This window comes from Protobothrops mucrosquamatus, unplaced genomic scaffold (genome assembly GCF_001527695.2).
Source record: "Protobothrops mucrosquamatus isolate PMUCROS unplaced genomic scaffold, P.Mucros_1.0 scaffold45, whole genome shotgun sequence".
Taxonomy (NCBI): Eukaryota; Metazoa; Chordata; class Lepidosauria; order Squamata; family Viperidae; genus Protobothrops; species Protobothrops mucrosquamatus.
Genome location: NW_015386427.1, coordinates 849,486 through 864,521, shown reverse-complemented (window position 1 = coordinate 864,521; position 15,036 = coordinate 849,486). Strand labels below are relative to the sequence as shown.

Here is a 15,036-nt window from a genome sequence, read left to right as displayed (position 1 = left end):
TCAAAATTTGGGTGCTTAGCAAATGACATACATTTACAAAGGCTGCAGCATCCTGGGGTTATGTGATCATTATTTGTAAACCTTCCCAGCCAGCTTCCAGCAAAGCCATTGGGGAAACTGGATTCACTGAACAGCCCCATTATTTAGTTACATGGCAATGGGTAGCAGTGAGAATTAGGTCTGTCTTGGTCCCATGCTATTTATGCTATAGATTCCTGAAAGGTCTCATTATATTCCCTTTGTTTAAGTGTTATCAGCTGGAGGCTGCAATCATTTCCCTGACTGGGATCACAGGTGGCAGAGCACAGATGCAATCATATCACATAAAAAGAAGCCACCATATTTTTGGTCTACTTTAAAACATGTTGTGCAGTTTAAGCAGCATTTAGCATGTCCAACCAATTAATGCACTGATTTGCTTTCCTGCCTATATTTGCAGTAATATTCAGCTACTGCTATTTGATGACATTTTGGTAGTATGGTCCTACTAAAATGAAATGAAATGAAAATGTGTGATTGCACAGGATCTGTGAGTTGCCCATATTGCTCCAAATGAAGAAGATCATGAGGGAGCTTGGGTTGAAGCTCTGAGGGTACTTTGCTGTGTCTCTGTGCTGAGAAAATCAGGTGAACCTGCACAGGAGCTACAGTGGTGCCTTAATAGGGAGTGGGTTGGACAAAGACCATAAACCCTAATCAGAATAGAATGGCAGAGGTATTGAAAATATAGCTGTTTCTCATGTCCATGAATTGGTTGAATATGAACTTTATGTAGAAGTGCAGGCTACTTGAAAAAATACTTAGCTTTTGGAGATTAATCAATGCCATTTATTTCTTCCAATTCTGCCACAGATTGAACATCAGTTTAAGGCTTATGATTTATTTGCCCAGTCATTTTGAACTATTTGCTGGATTGCTCATTCTGATGCCTCTGTAGTTTTGGCTAGATTTATATCCAACCTTTCATTCATGAACTCAAGATGGCATTTGTAGTCCTCCCATTTTTCTTCACACCACTGCCCTCTGAAGTGGGTTGAGCTGAGAGAGAAGAACTTGCCCCAAATCATCATGAACTTCCATGGCTGAAGGAGCTCTTAAAGCTGATTTCTCTGGCCCAATCCAATCCCTTCACCACTACATATTTGTGTTTTTATTCACTATACAATGCCTTATTTGGGACTTATGTCTATTGACTTATGATTATGTCCAATGTGAGCAATTATCCCAATACGTTTGGCCTCCTCCCCCCACCCCCAGAACAAAACTTTATCTAAAAAAGCATATGCTTCTCTTGCTGGCACCTCGGAAAGGTGGACCTCTAGCGCCTTCTCCTCGCTTACCTGCCAGGTTAGGCCCCGTGACTCCTCACTTAGAGGCCTGGAGAAGGGAGGCGCCCGACTTGAGCGCCCGACCCTTCAGTGCGGAACTCACTTTGCGGGGGAACCGAGCGCGCAGGCACGAGGCGGAGGCTGGCGCAGGCGGCTCCAGGCAGAAGTTCCCCTCCCACTCGCTCGCACATGCTGCCGAGCCGCCACCGCCGCCGCCAGCTGGAAGAGCCGCGCATTCTCGGCGCTGACCTTCCACTTAGTCCGCAGGCTGCCCCCGGCAAGTCACCTTCGCTTGCGGCGGGCAAGGCATGCCCCTGATCTCCTTGGCGGCCCTTTCCGCCTGGACGCTTAGCGGGGAGGCTGACCATGAACCCTCAATGCGCCCGCTGTGGCAAAGTCGTCTACCCGACCGAGAAAGTCAACTGCCTGGATAAGGTGCGCGCGCGCCAGGTGGCCGAGCCAGCTGCTGCTTGGGGCGAGGGGCGGCCGGGAAAGGTAGAAGGGGATCCAGCGGGCATGCGGGGGGAGGGATGGGCGAGGAACTGCTTCGCGATGGCTTCATTCCTTTCCCTCTTTTCTCCGGCATCGTCTCAGATTTTACGTGTGCAGAAGTAGAACGACTCCAAACTGGGACATTTTAGAGGCCCTCGTTTCCTTTTGCGGGGGAGCATTCGAGATTCTTTGGGGTGGGCGAGATTGAACTTAAAAGGAATGTTTTTATGTGCGGTGGCTAGGAAGAGCCTTTCCTACCGGACACCTGTCACCTGTCTTGGATGGCAGCTCCCGCCCCTGCCATTTCATCTCTTCCTCTCCCTTCCCCCTCCCCCCCTCTTCCGATCTTAGCCGTACAATTTACACGCGGGCAAAAGTATTGGTTTTGAGCTCCATAAGAAAACCGGAGAGATGGTTCAGCCTCGTGGTTGCACGGCGGTTCCGGGAAGGGCGGATGGAAAGAGAGAAAAGCCTGCGCGCCTTGCGGGCCAGGCGGCTCGAGAGGAGGTCCGTGCTGAACAGCACTGCGCGGGCTTGGTTTTTCCCTCTTGCTTTGGGAACTGGGCTGCGGCGGGAGCGGGGATGAGCGGAAGCGCTGAAGGCAGCAAAGCAAGCCGACGAGCAAGTCGCCTGAGCAGCCCTTGCGCCTCCTCTCACCCCCCCCCCCCAGTATCGCAGTGGCGCTGGTTTCAGTAATGAACTTGTCACCCTGCAGCTGACGCATTGCTCGCCCTGCCTGCGGGAGGAGGCGAAGCTTGATCTTCTCTGTCAGGTTCCAAAGGGTCTCCTTCAGGCCCCTCATCCCCCAAACCTGCTCGTCTGGATAGGCTTCAAAAGGAGCGAAGAGACTAGGCCTCCTCCCTTTCTTCCATATGAATGCTGAGGGACTGCTCCCTTCGACCTCCCCAAGTCCTAAAGGTGAGTCCCTCATCTGGGACTCGAACTGCCTTTTCGCCTCCAGCGCTGCAATGCAGAAGGGGCTTCTTCGGCAGCAGCTGTTACGTAACGCCGCCCGCCCGCCGGCTTCTGTGGGCAAAGCTTCGCGAGGGGACAAGGAGTACCTCGCCGCCCGAGCCTGCCCTTCTCGGGGAAATGATTTCTGTCTAGCCCGCTGGGGATCACAAAAGGGCGATTGTATGAAGGAAACCGCAAATAGCGATGCTGTGACAAAAATGCCTCCGCCTCCCCCCAAAAGGAATGAACAAATTTTTGGTCGACATTAGGACAGTTTTCTATGAATAAGTGGGTGGTGTTAATGTTTTCTGTTTGGGGATCTGCCTTGACAAATTATGTATTTTAATCTCATGTCCTTCTGTTACTCAAATAACAGGAACCATGTTTTCTGGAATGGGGGAGAAAAACAACCCTATGAAGTCAAACTACATATAGTAATGATGTGGGATAAGCTAGAAAAGAAGGATGTGATGTAGTAAATGGCCTGATAATGTGATGTTTTTAAAATTTTTAGTAAGATGTCTGTCACATTGGGCTTGACTAATGTAGTAACAAAATACTCAGTAGACAATAATTAAGGCAGATTAAAGACATGAAGGGCTGATAGTTACACGATTAAGGACATACTATTATTTTGGGAGGAGACCTTATAACTCTGGTCACTGTCAAGAAACTGTACATGAAGTTTTTAATAAGCAAAAGGAAATGCTGGTATTTGGGTCAGTTTAATCCCAGCCTTCACAAAACATTTCCTCCTTTCTCTGTGTACATTGGACCAAGAACACAGAAGGAGCCAATGAAAAAACAATGAGTCGGGATTGTCTGTTGGAAGCAAAACTTCAGTCCATTATGACTTTGTTGACCTCAGTTCACAAATGCTCCAAATACTTGAGAATGCTTTAAAACATTATCACAAGCTATATCAATAGTAGCATGAATGAAAATGCTCCAGGAGAATGAGTGGCATTTGTAAATTGTAAATTGTAAATCAGCAGCTTTTGATTTAAGCAATGAAGTAAATTCTCTATAGCCGAGAATACTTTTAGGATCCTGACCAAGCAGAATGAGTGGGTGACCCATTAAATGGAATAGGATGTTTGCCACATTTTGAAATCATATACATTTAAAGGCCCTACTTTGTAAGACCATTAAATCTAGAGTCCAAAATTACTCATAGCCCTGAAAGCTAACAGATCTTAAAAGGACCATCTCCACTCATTGCATAAATACTATATGTTGGCAATGATACCACTTATAACCATACATATTTTTTTTCAGTATTGGCACAAGGGATGTTTTCATTGTGAGGTCTGCAAAATGGCTCTAAATATGAACAACTATAAAGGATATGAAAAGAAGCCTTACTGCAATGCGTAAGTGTTAAAATGTTAACTTAAAGAAATGTATTCATACATTTGTATTCATAAATGTACTCATACATACTCATTAGCTCAGGTGGCAAAACCTAGATAATTTGGATGATCTTGGAAAAAAAGAGAAGCAAGGTGAAGCCTGATTATTTCTTGGATGAGATGTAATCAGAAATCTCAGGACTATAGGCTAAATGGGAAAGTAAAAAAAAAATATTCCAGTAAATGGGTACGGCAAACCACTTCCTTATTGTTGCCAAGATCTATGCATGTATTAATGAAATCATCAGCAGTCAAACTTGACTCGATGAAGATTTTATCTTACATGTACTGACAGGATGGATATTGGCTTCGACAGATATATTACCAAAAGGTAACTTCTCAAATTAGTACGTTCAATCTCTGTGAAGTTCTTTAGCATGAAATCTTTATAGCGTACAGAAAAGTCTATTTTTCATTTAAGCAGAAAAACTTTGTTTTAGAATGATGATCTCCAAACTCAGAAGGATTGACTGTAGTTTATACAAAAATGTATACAAGATCATTCTCAAGAGTTTTTATGGCCCTATTAGAATGAAATCATATAACGTTTCTTAATCGGTGAAGAATACCAATATAGTTTCTACTCATGGTTTTGGAGCCAACACCATGAAAGGATTGGTAGATATGTTTTATGAAATATCTTTATCAAAATTGAGTATATACCAAATATATATATATACCATATATATAAATATAGAGATTAAAACAAAATTTTGAAAAATTCTTTGCTTTCTATATTGCTATATTGTTAGTAAGTCCAGGATGATCTTGTTTAAAGGTATTTTTTTGGGGAAAACTAATTTTTCTTTCAGGTAGGTAAAAAAAAGGTAAAGGAGTCCTTGTAGAGTTTTATTCTGCTAGTCATGACTGACTATGGGGAGGGGGGGTGCTCATCTTCATTTCAAGGCCATTGAGCCAGTGCTGTAAGAAGACATTTCCATGATCATGTGGCCAGTATGATGTCACAGAATGCTGTTACCTTCCCAACAAAGTGGCATCTATTTATCTACTCACATTTGCATGCTTTTGAACTGCTAGGTTGGCGGCAGTTAGGGCAAGGACGGGAACTCACCCCATTGTGTGGTGCTTGGGTCCTGAACCTGGGCTGCCAACTTTCCAGCCAACAAGTCTAGTAACTGCTGAGCCATTGTGCCCCCCCCTTCTTAGGTAGACATACATCTTTATTAGATTATATGTTAAGGCATTAGTATATGAGGTGAATCTATTAATTCCATAAAGTGGCACTGGGAAACACATATTAATATTTACCTTTATTTTCAACCATTCATATCAAATTTGTAGAGTCTGGATTTACATATCTATATTTTCACTAGTGGAAATGCAGAAAGAATGGAAACTTTATTGGATTCTAATTATTCATTTGAAGAAATAACTGAAATATTCTAGTTTTTGGAAAGGATATGAAAATGCAATAAGATATAGTTCCTTTTGAAGGATTCATATCCCTATTTAAAATCTGTCATCAGCTTCAGTTATGTCGGTTTTTGTCATGTTCCTGTAATTATTTGGGGCTTGATAATTTGTGTGCAATAGTGATTATAATTCTACACAAAAAATATTGTTTCATAGTATTTTCTTTTTCACAGAGGGTATTGGCATCTATTTTCAGTGTGACATTTCTTATTATGAAAATGATTTGGATTAAGATCAATAAAAAAATGAATCCCAATGAACCCTACATGCAATGAATATTTGGTTTGTATGAGTGAAAAGAGTGAACAGCTCCTTTGGCTAGGATTATACCTTACATGAAGAAACAGGGACTTTGCTTGCAGATATTGATAGTTGTACTTCAGGCCACATAACTTCCATATACTTTTTACTAGCTATGGTAGATGTGCCAGCTGCAACTATCCTTAAACAATACAGACACACACACACACACACACACACAGAGTATATACTAGAGGTAGAGAACCTTGACTCTTTTATGACTTATGGACTTCAACTCCCAGAATTCCTGAGTCAGCATGGCTGGTTCAGGAATTCTGGGTATTGAAGTCCACAAGTCATAAAAGCCAAGGTTCCCTACCCCTGGTATATACAGATAAACACATGCACAGACACACACACACACACAGAGGTATATATATATTTGCATTTATATCCCACTTTTTTCTGAGTGTTTTAAGTTTGTTTACTTGAAGATCTCTACTAATATTTATGCTGCTTGTTTCCTCCAGGAACAAAGGCAGTCATTTTCTTCTTAAGTAATAACCGTGTGAAGAATGTTAGGCAAAACTTCACTTAGGGAATTTTGACTTTAAAGAAGGACTTAAACCTGAATCTCCTTTGTCCAAGTTCAACATCTTACTCACTAGGTTATTTTATATCCTAATCAGCAGCCTCATAGTTTATAGAATTCACCCGTTCACTGCTGTTGCTTTGATGTTTCATTTCAAAACAGAACTGCTAGCTAGACTGCTAGCTAGAAATAGTACTTGTTCTAGCTAAATATTTAGTGTTGTTTTTCTCATTTTTGCCAAATCACTTTTGTGTGCTATTTATGCATTGTGAACTGCTGTAGTGTATATATTGTGAGCAGTTTTTGAAGGAAGCATCTATATGTACAAAAACACACAATTATTTTAACTTCTTGAATGTATGAATTAGGTCTAGCTTAATCCAAAGGGCTAATATTCTGAGGAACTGAAAACATCTGCCTAGAAGATGGTAAGGAGCTTGGAGACTAAATATGAAGAGTAGTTAAAGAAGAAGTTAGCATAAAGAAGAAGAGGGAGGAATGTCAGAATGGTATCACAGGGAAGAGGGAGTAGATTCATATACTTAGCATCTGAAAGTTACATAAGAACAGGGGAACAAACTTTACAATGGGAAGTCCAAATGTGAACTAAGGACAAATTTTCTGACTGTGAGAGCTGTTAAGCAATGGAACAGCTTATCTCCTTAAGTTGTGGTTGCTCATCATTGCTGGATTTCAAAAGAAAAAGAAAAAGAAAGAAAGAAAAAAGACTGGACAACCATTTGTCCAGAATGGTATAAGGATTCCTGCTCTAGGGTTTGACTTGAAGACATCTAAGGTACTTTAAACTCTATGATTCTATATGACTGTGTGAATTGCAATAATTTTTTAGGCACTGTATATACAATAAAATGTCCAGTCATTAAGATAACTTAAATTCCAGAATAATTAATCATAATTGGATTCAATGCAATATATCTGTATTTAATGCAAAATATCCATGCAATCAAGTTAGGAGCAATTCTAATATACTGCCCACATAGATTAAAAATAAGTACTCTCCAGGAATAAATTGTGGATTTTTCCAGTGAACATTTTATTTCTTTCAGTATAACCTAAATGCTTTCAGTTTGATAATAGACTCCTTAATTGGATGTTGGATATTTTTTTAAATCCACTTTTGAATACTGGTAATGGAACACTTTCATTTAAATCTATTCCTTGTGGTTCCCCAAAGCTCCTTTTGGAACACATGGAATATTAAAATGTTTGACTTGGGATGTGTGCCCAATATGTCTAGTTTAGTATGCATAGTGTTTGTTTGCCTTTCAGAAAACAGAGTTCTCTTTTGATTCCTGAGAAGGGCAAGTTGTCTTTTGCTGCTTGTAATTTATTTACCTGCTTTTGCTTTTCATCTAGTTGGTCAAACAAAAGTAGGTTGCTTTCCATAGTTTATTTTTTTTTAAATATTCCTTTTAATGTTAGCAGGACACTAGAACTCCTATTGAGGCAAAAGGCAGCTGAGTTATTGGGAATGAATGTTGAATAGCAGAATAACAAAGTTAGAAGGAACCTTGCTCAAGCAGGAAACCATGCACCATTTCAGACAAATGGTTGCCAATCTCTTCTTAAAAACCTCCAGTGTTGGAGGACCCACAACTTCTGGAGACAGTGACTGCCTTTCCACAACTGGCCTGCTCTTTGGTAAAATAATATTAATAAAAAATCTGCAAGAAATTTCATTTGCCTGCAAGCAAGAACTGGTGGGACCATAAAATATAGAAAGCAAAGAATGAAAAAAACTAAATTGCTCTGGACTTTAGAATTCAAACAGACAGGCACCTGCCACATAATACCCCAGACTTAACAGTTGTCGATAAGACAAACAAGTCTCATAGTGGACAAGGCAGTATTTAGAGGCAGCAGAAAAGAAGATAAAGTTTGGGTGCAATCCCAAAACAACTGGAATAGCAGTTGAATACCATCAGCATTAATAACATCACCACCAGTCAATTGCAAAAGACAGCTTTACTTAGAACAGCTTGCATCCTGCAGTCATACCTCTAATACCATCAATTATATACATCTGGCTATCCCAGGCCTTAGGGAAAAACTCAATTAGTGGATAAAAATACCAAATCCATTCTAAACATTCTAAACCTGGCTCAAAAGTAGTAAATTGTGAGAGGGACCTTGGAGTCCTAGTGGAGGATCAATTAAACAGGAGTCAGCAGTGTGCGGCAGCAGCCAAAAAAGCTAATACAATCCTTGGTTGTATAAACAGAGGCATAGAATCAAAATCACGTGAAGTATTAGTACTGCTTTATAAATCCTTAGTAAGACCACACCTGGAATACTGTATCTCAGGGGCTGCCACAAAGAAGAAGGAGTCAAGCTATTTTCCAAAGTGCCTGAAGGCAGGACAAGAAGCAATGGAAGGAAACTAACCAAAGAGAGAAGCAACCTAGAACTGAGGAGAAACTTCCTGACAGTTAGAACAATTAACCAGTGGAACAACCTGCCCTCAGAAGTGGTGAATGCTCCAACACTGGAAGTTTTAAAGAACAAATGGACAGCCATTTGTCCGAAATGGTATAAAGTTTCCTGCCTGAACAGGGGGTTGGACTAGATGACCTCCAAGGTCCCTTCCAACTTTATTATTATTAGATGACCTCCAAGGTCCCTTCCAACTTTATTATTATTATTATTATTATTATTATTATTATTATTATTATTATTATTATTATTATTATTATTATTATCATCATCATCATCATCATCATCATCATCATCATCATCTTCATCATCATCATCATCATCATCAACATCTGCCTTGGGACAACATCAACATCTCAGATCCTTGGGAAGGACTCAATAGGTGGATAAAAATGCCAAATCCAGTCTGAACATTTGGCTGACTGTATGATGAACTATAATATCAACAGATGCCTCTTTAGGCATTGAAATATTAACTACTATTTGAGAAAGTTTTACAATTGTTTACCAAAGCAAAGGCTAAATGATTAATTTTCACGTAGCAACTTGAATTTCTTACTCTTAATTGGACTTGATTTTAATGTTTCTTATACTTTAAAATTTTAAGACTCTAATTATTGCAGAGAGCAAAGGATCCCCTAGCTTGAAGAGTGATTTTAATACATATGTTACTTACATATTTAATACTGAATGCTTTACTTATTCATATGGCTGATATGAGCCTCTTAGAAAATTGCTGTTTCAAATATGAGCATTTTCAGAATCGTGTCTATAAAATCTGAATTACCCGGGGGATGTTTGCTGTCCTGTTCCTGTGAGTAAATGAGACTGTAGAACTTGTATTGTTATTCACTGGTTGCTCTATTAAGGGTATCCTTAAGGTCTTCTCCTGGTGTGTGTGTGTGCATTGATATTAACTATGTTAGAAAAAGGTGAATGGTATTTCTGAATGCTTAAATATCACCACCTTGAACAGCATGATCATCAAATAGGAAACTAAAATTCAGTCAATATCTCTTCTGAACATAATCCTCATTAAAAATCAGTCCTTATCCTGCACTGAGGTGTGATTCAGGAAGAGGAACAATATGGAAAAGAATGTTTTCACCATTTCATTTCATCCCATGGAGTACAGCCTTTGTGAACTTCAATTTCTGCTAATTTTGTCAGATTTGTAAATACACCTTCATAAGTTTAATTTCATTTTTGGCACTTACTCTAAGCTATTGCAAATCAATAATAGAGTTGTATATTAAAATTTGAAATTGAGCATAAACATAACAAATTTCTGCAAAGGCTTATGTAAAGAAGTCTCATATAGTTCAAAAGTAAGTAATTTAATAGTTCATGTACTTAATCTACATAACAAAAATAAGAGTTCAATTTAGTAGATTATTGTTTATCATTTTTCACTTAAGGACAGTCATTGTTCAAGAGTGCCTGGCTGAGGAATTCTGGGATTTGAAGTCCACAAGTCATAAAAGGGCCAAGTTTGAAGACCTCTGTTCAAGAGTTTAAATATTTCTGGTAAAAAACAAAAATGTACAGTATAAATCTGTAAATCTATGATTGGACCTACAAATGTTTAGAGTAGATTTGTTGATACTAGTGGGCTAAATTAAATCTTGTAGATGTTATAGAAATCTGATTCTATAGTACATTACATTAGCTTTTAAACTAATATATTACTCAATATATACCAGATAACAAGAGAGAAACAATTTACTGATTAAGATTGAATGAGGGAAACCAATCCCAAAACATCATGAGCATGGCATAACCATTAAAATGAATTGTTATGGCAAGGCTGTTAACAGTGATATGTTATCCCAGCAATCTATGTTTGCTGCACTTTAGCCAAAACTATTTTCATTTCCCCTTTTGAATTCAATTTCTGTTATATTTTCATACCTTTATTATCCTTTATATGATTTTTAATACCTTTAAATCAACTTTTAATACCTGGTTCAGATCTGATTTCTAGGAGCAAAACTCCAGTTTTCTTTTTTTTAAAATCTCTCTATGTGCTGGTCACTTGGAATTTTGCAACCGGATATGGTGAGCCTAACTCAAGATTATTCTCCCATTTCTGTTAGTGTAATAGGATAAAATGCTGCAAAAAGATGTAAGAATACAAACACATTAACATCTAGATATGGCTTTAAATTAAATGGAACTTAAGGTTGGATAGATAAGGTTATAAACAAAAGCCCTAAGTTAATTCTGAAAACTTTAAAGCAGCAGAAGTAAAATGATTTAATGAAGCATTTATAAGGACAGCTTTTTATGCACAAAATAGCGGTAACTATGAAGCCGCACAAAAATCCCAACCTGGTGTGGTGTGGGGGAGATTTTTGTTGTGGTTGTTTTATGAAGTAAAATAAAAAAAATGTTCATTTCAAAAAGCCCCACAAATGTGTTTCTCGGTGGTTAGAGGATTCCTGGGAGATGAAGTCCACACATCTTAAAGCTGCCAAGGTTGAGAAACACTGAGCTAAATAACACTACAACAAAAATACATAATTTCTTCCTATAAGTTATGTGATGAGATGCAATTTGTTTTGTGGGTCTGTATATGTGAAGCCAGGGAAACATACTGGTGCACATGAAGGCTGCACCAGTTGCAATTACTGTAAAGAAAAAGAGGAGATACAATATAAACAACATAGGCTCACTAATTTCATACTTGCATACCCTCATTGTCAAGACTGATGGTCTTTAATTCTGACTCTACAGACTTTTGTATAAGTTTTGTTATGTAAATATATTGAATAAATTATGAATATTAACAAAAATGTTGTTGTGGGGTGCTAGTAGAATTTGGTGCAAGAGCTCCTCACTGTATATGCTGGCAGCAGCCCAGAAGGAGAAAAATTCTAAATATATTTTAATCATACCAGAATCTTTAAGGATCAGACTGAATGTAATAAATTCTGCACCAGAAACAAACTTGTGTTGTTCATAGAGGACTGAGATTTGATGGTAAACTGATGTCTTTGCTTGTACTTCAGCCAGCAGGAATCTGTAATCTTCCTAAATTGGTTTTATATTTCATTACCAACTTCGATTTTTATTCTGATATGAGTAGAATTGTTAAGTGGGAATGAATGAACGAATGAATGAATGTGTGTGTGTTTGTGTATGTGTGTATTGTGTGCCGAGAAGAATCAGAAAATTGTTATAGTGTTAAAGTGTTATCTTGTGGTTAAGATGAGGCCACATATCCACATATTACCATTTTGGACAGAGGGAATAGAATCCCTATGTATCGTAAAAAGATTCCTAGTTAAGCCTTTTCCTAATATATAACCTAATCACAAGTATGTTAGTATATTTTTAGACTTCAGTTACCCACCTGAAAGATGGGGTTAGTTAATGGCTTGATCATAATCCAAGTTTCAATTTGTTCATTAATGGATAGGCTTCCTGGACTTTCCAACGAGTGATTGAAAGCACATTTGTAATGCTACTATTAGAAGTCTGCCTTCCTTTTATTTGAATTATATTACCTTAAGATCTTTCTGCTTGACCTACGACCACAAATGAACCCAAACATTTTGTTGCTAAGCTGGACAGTTGTTAAGTGAGTTTTGCCCCATTTTATCACTGGCCACTGTTGTTAAGTAAATCACTGCAGTTGTTAAGTTAGTAACATGATTGTTAAATGAATTTAGCTTCCCAATTGATTTTGCTTGTCAGAAGGTCACAAAAGGTGATCACATGATCCCGGGACACTGCAATTGTCATAAATAAGAGCCAGTTGCCAAGCATTTGAATTTTGATCATGTGACCATGGGGATGCTGCAACGGTCATCAGTCACTTTTTTCAGTGCCATTGTAACCGAATAGTCACTAAACAAATGGTTGTAAGTCAAGGACTACCTCTGTATGTTTTCAATAAATACAATCTTAGCATTATTTGTGTTACTTTATTGTTTATTCTTATCAAAATCTATATAAGTGCATAGTTGACTGGCTTTTAGTTTTGGGGTAAATGCTATGGATTTGGGGAATAAAAACACATTAAGATTTATGCTAGGTCAAGATAGAATAAGCTAAAAATAGGCAAGATCTGAAAACATGATTCTTTTTTTTTTCCCCCAACAATTTTTTTTATTAATTTTATTTAACATGGTGGCAAGGCCATCAATTAATCAAAACAAAATCATATTTATACAATTCAAATTATTTCAATATAATTAACTCAGTTATACATATAAATAATCTATTATTATTTTAATATATCCTACTTCCCCTTAAATCAATACTAGTAACTCTATTTCTATACTCCCTCCCACCCCCGTCCCCTCCTAACCCACCCGGACTTCCCAGAACTGATTACAGGATTAAACATTCATCTTCCCAAGTCTATATAAAACTACCCATTGTAAACTAATCTAATATAAACATACTTTAACTCATAAAAAGATAATCAAATGTAAGCTAATATAATCTATCTAAATATAACCAATCCATCCTCACCAATCTCTTCATCATACAAGAAACTTTGCCATATCTTCAATTTATCAATTATATATAATATATTCCGTCACCCCTACAATTATATATAATATACCATCACCCCTTCAATTAATATCATAATCAAATATTTATGATCTTTTAAAATAATAAACATTACAAAATACTCTTAAAAATAAGCAATAATATCCCCCAACTGCTTCCCCTGAGGTGCAATACCATAATTTTCCATTTCTATAAGTAATAAAATTGCATCCCAAAGTCACAGCTAAGTCCATCACTGCCTCTTCTCTGTATCCTTGTAAATTTTCTTTAGTTGTTTCCAATCCAGTTTCCGCTTTTACAGCTATTTCTTCCATTTCTCCCTCCTTCCAGAAAGAACAATAATATCCCCCAACTGCTTCCCTTGAAATGCAATACCATAATTTTCCATTTCTATAAGTATTTCTTTTAAATTGAGTCCCAAAGTCACAGCTAAGTCCATCACTGCCTCTTCTCTGTATCCTTGTAGATTTTCTTTAATTGTTTCCAATCCAGTTTCCGCTTTTACAGCTATTTCTTCCACTTCTCCCTCCTTCCAGAAAGAGCAATAATATCCCCCAACTGCTTCCCTTGAAGTGCAATACCATAATTTTCCATTTCTATAAGTATTAAAATTGCATCCCAAAGTCACAGCTAAGTCCATCACTGCTTTTTCTCTGTATCCTTATAGATTTTCTTTAGTTGTTTCCAATCCAGTTTCCGCTTTTACAACTATTTCTTCCACTTCTCCCTCCTTCCAGAAAGAGCAATAATATCCCCCAACTGCTTCCCTTGAAGTGCAATACCATAATTTTCCATTTCTATAAGTATTAAAATTGCATCCCAAAGTCACAGCTAAGTCCATCACTGCCTCTTCTCTGTATCCTTATAGACTGTTGAAGATCTTTAAACAAAGCAGAAGTTCCATTAAACAAAGCCATTTTTCAAACTTCTTTAATCCAAGCCTCGGAGAAAAAAAAAAGAGGGGGGAAAAATCCAGAATCCAAATCCAAAATTCTCTCCGTTAAAAGAAAAAAGATAATCACCAAAACCTTCCATAAACCCAAAGAAAAAATATGTCAAAGTTACAACCTTAAGCCAAGGGGTAACAATTTCCCTCTTCATTCAACACTGCAGGAAAGTGAAAGTTAAAAAGGAAAGTCAATCTCATCTATAAAAAAACGACAAACCGCAGCCATTTTTTTTCCTCATTTCAACTTAACTTTAAAGAAGATGTTAATAAATTGAGTTAAAGTCTTAGGTTACTCAAGTCCAGTTTCCCCTGGTCAATCAGTTCCGTCTGGTTATTATTTACTCACAGTTTTCTATAATTCACAGAAGTGGAGGCAACGACTGGCTTTGTTCCCCAAAAAAGAGGGAACAAAGGCACTTGGGAGACGGAGATTTCCCGGACTCCGGAGGAGTACCCAATTTCGCTCTCCCGAAATAAAGGGAGAGCTTTTGGGACTCTACTCCTATCCAGGAGTACTCACCTCGACCCCTTCTCCCGGGGCACAAGGTTCCAAGCCGCTGAACAGCTGCTGGCCGCTGTTCATGCTGGCTCTGACGCCTTCCCAAGAGGACGGCTCCGAAAAGAGCTGCCATCGGCGCGCCGTCCCACTGGAAGTCC

At 38.2% G+C, this 15,036-nt stretch overlaps 1 protein-coding gene across 1 annotated transcript in view; it reads left to right on the top strand.

Moving 5' to 3' along the window:
* Positions 1-1,552: 1,552 nt before the first annotated feature.
* LOC107283629 (LIM zinc-binding domain-containing Nebulette) overlaps positions 1,553-15,036 on the top strand; it is a 193,098-nt gene continuing 179,614 nt past the window's right edge. Inside the window, exons 1-2 of the mRNA XM_015811556.1 lie at positions 1,553-1,763; positions 4,053-4,147. Of these exons, the coding sequence (XP_015667042.1) occupies positions 1,695-1,763; positions 4,053-4,147 (164 nt within the window). The 5' untranslated portion in view covers positions 1,553-1,694. The remainder of the gene's footprint in view (positions 1,764-4,052; positions 4,148-15,036) is intronic.